This window comes from Lontra canadensis, unplaced genomic scaffold, assembly GCF_010015895.1.
Source record: "Lontra canadensis isolate GAN:19392208 unplaced genomic scaffold, GSC_riverotter_1.0 scaffold120, whole genome shotgun sequence".
In the NCBI taxonomy this organism is placed as follows: domain Eukaryota; kingdom Metazoa; phylum Chordata; class Mammalia; order Carnivora; family Mustelidae; genus Lontra; species Lontra canadensis.
The window spans coordinates 378,845-384,920 of NW_022631114.1; the positions used below are offsets into that span (position 1 = coordinate 378,845).

Consider the following 6,076-nt stretch of genomic DNA (forward strand, 5'->3'; position numbering starts at 1 on the left):
CCGGCCGGGGGGACGTGCTGCCGCGGCTGCAGCCCCTCGCCCCGCGCCCGCCGCCCCTCGTGCCCCGGGGGCGCTGCGCGGGCGCCGAGCCTTCGCGGGCTTTGCCGCCGCCGCCGCCGCCTCTGCGGCCGCCGCCGCCGCTGGTGGGGGGGACGCGGGGTTGGGGGGGGAGGAGGGCGCGCGTGGTGCCGGCGGGGAGCGGCGGCGCCCCCTCCTCCTCCGCCTCCTCCTCCTCCTCCACCTCCAGCGCCGCGGGCTCCTCGGACATGGCCGCGGCGGTGGCGGTGGCGGCCGCGTCCCGGCGGCAGTCGTGCTACCTGTGTGACTTGCCCCGCATGCCCTGGGCCATGATCTGGGACTTCACCGAGCCCGTGTGCCGCGGCTGCGTCAACTACGAGGGCGCCGATCGCGTCGAGTTCGTCATCGAGACGGCGCGGCAGCTCAAGCGGGCGCACGGCTGCTTCCCGGAGGGCCGCTCCCCGCCCGGCGCCGCGACCCCCGCCGCCGCCAAGCCGCCGCCGCTCTCGGCCAAGGACATCCTCTTGCAGCAGCAGCAGCTGGGCCACGGCGGCCCCGAGGCCGCCCCGCGCGCCCCGCAGGCCCTGGAGCGCTACCCCCTGGCGGCCGCCGCCGAGCGGCCCCCGCGCCTCGGCTCCGACTTTGGCGGCAGCCGCCCGGCCGCGGGCCTGGCCCAGCCGCCGACGCCGCAGCCGCCGCCCGTGAACGGCATCCTGGTGCCCAACGGCTTCTCCAAGCTGGAGGAGCCCCCGGAGCTGAACCGCCAGAGCCCGAACCCGCGGCGCGGGCACGCCGTGCCGCCCACCCTGGTGCCGCTCATGAACGGCTCGGCCACGCCGCTCCCCGCCGCGCTTGGCCTCAGCGGCCGCGCCGCCGCCTCGCTGGCCGCGGTGTCCGGGGCCGCGGCCGCAGGCCTGGGCTCAGCGCAGCCCGCCGAACTGAGCTCGCACAAGCGGCCGGCGTCCGTGTCCAGCAGCGCGGCCGTGGAGCACGAGCAGCGCGAGGCGGCGGCCAAGGAGAAGCAGGCGCCTCCGCCCTCACATCGCGGCGCGGCCGACAGCCTGGCCACCGCGGCCGGCGCCGCCGAGCTGGGCGCCGAGGGCGCGAGCAAAGGCCGCGGGCCCGGAGAGCAGGACTGGGTCAACCGGCCCAAGACCGTGCGAGACACGCTGCTGGCGCTGCACCAGCACGGCCACTCGGGGCCCTTCGAGAGCAAGTTTAAGAAGGAGCCGGCCCTGACTGCAGGCAGGTTGTTGGGTTTCGAGGCCAACGGGGCCAACGGGTCTAAAGCAGGTAGGGGCGGCTGTGGAGCGAGGGGACCTAGGGGAGAAAGGGGGGCGCAGAGCAGAGGAGGGGGTGTTCTTTCCATTCACCGTTCTATCCCAGCCCAGAAACAACAAACACCCAACTTCCTGATCTGCCTGAGGCGGAACCAGTGCTTAGTGGCAACGTGTTCCTGTGCTGAAGCAGCACAACAGAGATGAGTCAGACTGGGCTGATAGGCACTGACACAGGGTTTTCCTTTCCCAGCACATTCTTGGATGGGAGCGTGAGGGCACCAGCCACCTTTTAACCTGTTGGGGGATGTTGGCGATCGTGTGCACAGTTCAGCCTGGGTACATGCATGCTTGTGTAGAAACAGGCCGTTGCATAGGTGCTGTGTTCTGTGGCCTTTTAAAATCCTGCCCCAGAGCCCCTTGAGTCTTAACTGTTGTGAGTTGCACGTGCACTGGAAATTCATGTGAGATTTTCTGTACAGGGTTTGAGAGAACAGAAATTCTTTAGCGGGTTTTGTGTTAGTAAAAGAACCGTCCTTTTCGGTGCACATCCGTTTATTTTGTTTTTGTTTTTTCCCTTTTCTTTTCTCCCCCCTGCCAGTTGCAAGAACAGCAAGAAAAAGAAAGCCTTCTCCAGAACCAGAAGGTGAAGTTGGGCCCCCTAAGATCAATGGAGAGGCACAGCCATGGCTGTCCACACCCACAGAAGGGCTCAAGATCCCCATTACTCCTACATCCTCTTTTGTGTCTCCACCACCACCCACTGCCTCACCTCATTCCAACCGGACCACACCGCCTGAAGCGGCTCAGAACGGCCAGTCGCCCATGGCAGCCCTGATCTTAGTAGCAGACAATGCAGGGGGCAGTCATGCCTCGAAAGATGCCAACCAGGTTCACTCCACTACCAGGAGGAATAGCAGCAGTCCACCCTCTCCGTCCTCTATGAACCAAAGAAGGCTAGGCCCCAGAGAGGTGGGGGGCCAGGGGGCCGGCAGCACAGGAGGACTGGAGCCAGTGCATCCTGCCAGCCTCCCAGACTCTTCTCTGGCAGCCAGCGCCCCTCTATGCTGCACCCTCTGCCACGAGCGGCTGGAGGACACCCACTTTGTGCAGTGCCCGTCTGTCCCTTCGCACAAGTTCTGCTTCCCTTGCTCCAGACAAAGCATCAAACAGCAGGGAGCTAGTGGAGAGGTCTATTGTCCCAGTGGGGAAAAATGCCCTCTTGTGGGCTCCAATGTCCCCTGGGCCTTTATGCAAGGGGAAATTGCAACCATCCTTGCTGGAGATGTGAAAGTGAAAAAAGAGAGAGACTCGTGACTTTCCGGTTTCAGAAAAACCCAATGATTACCCTTAACTAAAACTGCTTGAATTGTGTATATATCTCCATATATATATATATATATATATATATATATATATATATACACACACACACACACACACTCTCACACACACACACACACACATATATATATATATACATATATATATATATATCCAAGACAAGGGAAATGTAGACTTCATAAACATGGCTGTATAATTTTGATTTTTTTGAATACATTGTGTTTCTATATTTTTTTTGACGACAAAAGGTATGTACTTATAAAGGCATTTTCTTCTTTTGTTAATGTTATTAGCATATCTTTGTGCTTTATTATCCTGGTGACAGTTACCGTTCAATGTAGGCTGTGACTTGCGCTGCTTTTTTAGAGCACTTGGCAAATCCGAAATGCTTTTAGCTGTATTTGTATGCACTTATTTTAAAAAGAAAAAAAAAAGCCAAATACATTTTCTGACATTGTAAGATTGCCTTACTGTCTGTTATTCCTTACTGCTGGCCCCTCTCTCAGGCCGGAGGCCAGTTGGTGGAGAAGGAAATGGAATGAGCGAAGGGGGCACTGTTGTGAAGTGGGCAGCATGCCACTGAGAAATGTCACCAAGTTTACCCCAAAACATTGTCCTCTCAGAGTAGCAGGAAAACAGATTTTGAGTCTTTCTCTGTTTTGTTCTTAAAGTTCAGTTGTTGGGATAGTGATGACTGCCTGAGAGTTGCTGCTGAGAGATTTTTTTGGACTGTGTGGTTTTGGGGAAGGGGGGGGATTTTTCTTTTTTTTTTTGAAAGGCAAAGTTGACCACTGTTCACTGCCCACGTGATCAGTTGTAAGATTACAACGCTGCATGCTCGTTGGTTACATAATACACAATTCAGTGACTGAAGGGCGGTGATGATGGATGGTGGCGTGTGCAAGATGGCACTGCTGTCTTTGAGCAGAGCCCAGCTCCGCAGCGTCACCTTGTCTTTTTAAATACCCCAGAGCTCTGTTTGGTGGTGGTGGTGTCGTTTCCTTTGAAAAGAGTCGCAAGAGAAGTTACAGTTCAGGTGAACTTGGAGATTGTGGGATTGGTTTCATTTCTGTTTTGTGTTTCGTTTTGTTTTGTTTTTTATCATTTACCTGTAGTGCTATTGCTGTTGGTACTATCACCTACCCCCTGTTTCTAGTGAGTGCTAAATACAGTATGGTACAATGACAGTAACAGCGCGTGGTGCTGCCGGGACTGCCCGTGGGCATATCAGTGACAGCCCAGATGGGGGTGGAGGAAACCTGTAATTTCCTTCTTACGTGTGTTTGAAATACCAAGTGAATAATACTGTTCCTCTGGAAAAAAAAAATGATAAACTAGTGAAAATTAAAGAAAGGGTTTTAATAATAGGCAGGCCCCACCTCTCAAACTATTCTTAGAAACCTTTTGTAAACTAATTTCTTTTGATTACTATTTTGCATCAGTAAAATGATTTTTTTAAACCAATAAATCATCTGTTATTAGAAATAGTTGTCTCACAGTGATACTGGTTTTTCTTTTGTGCTGTTACGATTTAACATTGACAGGAACACTATTTTAAATCCTTTTATGTTCAGGTGTTTGTAACTTGGCCCTATAATTAGGCTGAATCATGGCTTCAAGGTCTACTACAACTTACGTGTATCGTTTATGACCCAGCTTCTATTTTAATTTGAAGATAGAGATTGTTACCCTCTTTGGAGTCTTTTTTAGTTACGTTTTTGTCTTTTTTAAATTGCTCAAATACTTTTTAATGGTCCGTTTATTAACACTTGAAAATCAGATACTGCACCAAATACAGTATTTTTGTTGTAGTGTTTTTAATGAGGGCACCTATTATTAATGCTGTGCAAATTCATGTTACCGGTCATTGTTATATTACAAACAGACTTGCATGATTAACCAGTTTGTTGTTACACTTTTTTTTTTTTAATTGGCGCATCTATGACTCAGATCAGACTGGTTTCTCTTATGTAAATGCACACATGCAGAAACACAGAGTCAATTTTACATGCCCATAAAGACATGTGTAAAGAATTCAACTATTATGGTTTGTTGTATAAATGTGTATCTAAGCACTTTATTATAAACTGGAATTTGACCTCATAGATTTTACAAGTTGATCAGTCATTTGACCTAATTCATGGTAGCTATCTGTATGCTTTGCAGTCTCAATACAGATAAGCTTTCTAAAAAAGATTAGTAAAGAACCATCCTGCTGTTTTGAATAAGTCTATCCAGCTGTGGAAAAGACAACCTATGGTTTCTCTGTGCTGGTGTTTAGGGAGCGGGGGAGAACAGGAATAGCTTTAAAGGGCTGTGTGTTGAGGTTACTCCCATTAAAAACTAAGGTCTGCATGAGGCCGCCTGGCCCTTGGGTGGCCTTCGTGGAAGGCTTGCAGCTGTAAAATGTTGATCCGGGTTATTTTTCTGGCATTCTCTTAAGTTAAAAAGTTAACGCTAGGGCATGGGTTTGATCTTTTGTTGTACCTGATGGCAGTGCAGACATCCTCCACAGCTGGATAAAAATGTCAGAGAGCTACTTACTGTACATGGGCAGTATCCGATTTCAGATCCTAAATATTTCAGCTGTGCTTTTAATACTCAAAATATTAGGGGATGGGGTGTTGAAGCTTTCCCTTTTTTGCTTTAACATTTATAGAATTTAACAGATGTACTGTCTTTCATGTGGCCTCACATTAAAAGTTATGAGAACGTACACATGGTTTACAACTTTTATTATATACCTTTCCTTGGCCACCAAGTATTTTTAAAGTGTGCCACCTTTTAACCTTTACTTTTTTTTTAAGTTGAAGGTGATACTTTTTCTATATATGATGAAACTCATGTCAGCTGAAGTGAGTGTAATCTCAGATACCAACATTATTATATTTTAAAATCACGCTATGGAAAAATCACCTGCATTCTGTCATGTGTCAGATTTACAGTACCTTTTTTTTCTTTAACTTTTAGCATTAAATAAAAATAAAATTGGGAGCACTGAACATTTTCTGAGGCCTTTTTTAATTTTTTAAAGTAAGCTCAGAATGGCTATTGTTTTAATCACTAATGGCGATGTGACCAAAGGATGTGTGGGTTTGGGGTTGGGGTTTGACTGGAACTGCAGGAGAAGAACAGGAGATAAAAGACCCAGAACAACAAGGCAACCGATGGTAGGGGGGTGGAAAAGTGCTAGGGAACGGGGAAAGGGCAACTGGATAAGGGAAACAGATAAAGAGAAGAGCTGAACAAAGTACAGCCCCAAAGCACTTGTTTATTTTTCAACTTGCTGTACCGCCAGCCACTCTGCAATCATAGACTGGAAGGAAAAGATCCTGACAACACTAGAAAGGCTGTCGAGACCTGGAGTTCCTCTCTGGAAAGCTCTGGAACGAAACAGCCATGATGGGCTGTGGGAAATTCACTGAAGACAAAAGAGG

General features: G+C 50.0%; 1 protein-coding gene across 2 annotated transcripts; it reads left to right on the forward strand.

Moving 5' to 3' along the window:
* Positions 1-70: 70 nt before the first annotated feature.
* IRF2BP2 (interferon regulatory factor 2 binding protein 2) lies at positions 71-5,641 on the forward strand. 2 transcript variants are annotated; one of them, XM_032841164.1, is made up of 2 exons: positions 71-1,263; positions 1,897-5,641. In XM_032841164.1, exons 1-2 carry the CDS (start codon positions 267-269, stop codon positions 2,610-2,612), a joined length of 1,713 nt encoding a protein of 570 aa, XP_032697055.1. In that variant the 5' UTR covers positions 71-266; the 3' UTR covers positions 2,613-5,641. The 2 variants fall into 2 exon arrangements, with proteins under 2 accessions (XP_032697055.1, XP_032697054.1); XM_032841163.1 differs by having other exon boundaries at positions 72-1,311.
* The last annotated feature ends 435 nt before the right edge of the window (positions 5,642-6,076 follow it).

Bases quoted from the DNA above. Each gene is read 5' to 3' on its own strand.
- IRF2BP2 (XM_032841163.1), top strand. From the start codon at position 267: ATGGCCGCGGCGGTGGCGGTGGCGGCCGCGTCCCGGCGGCAGTCGTGC. The intron at 1,312-1,896 runs GTAGGGGCGGCT...CCCCCCTGCCAG, and splicing joins GGCCAACGGGTCTAAAGCAG to TTGCAAGAACAGCAAGAAAA.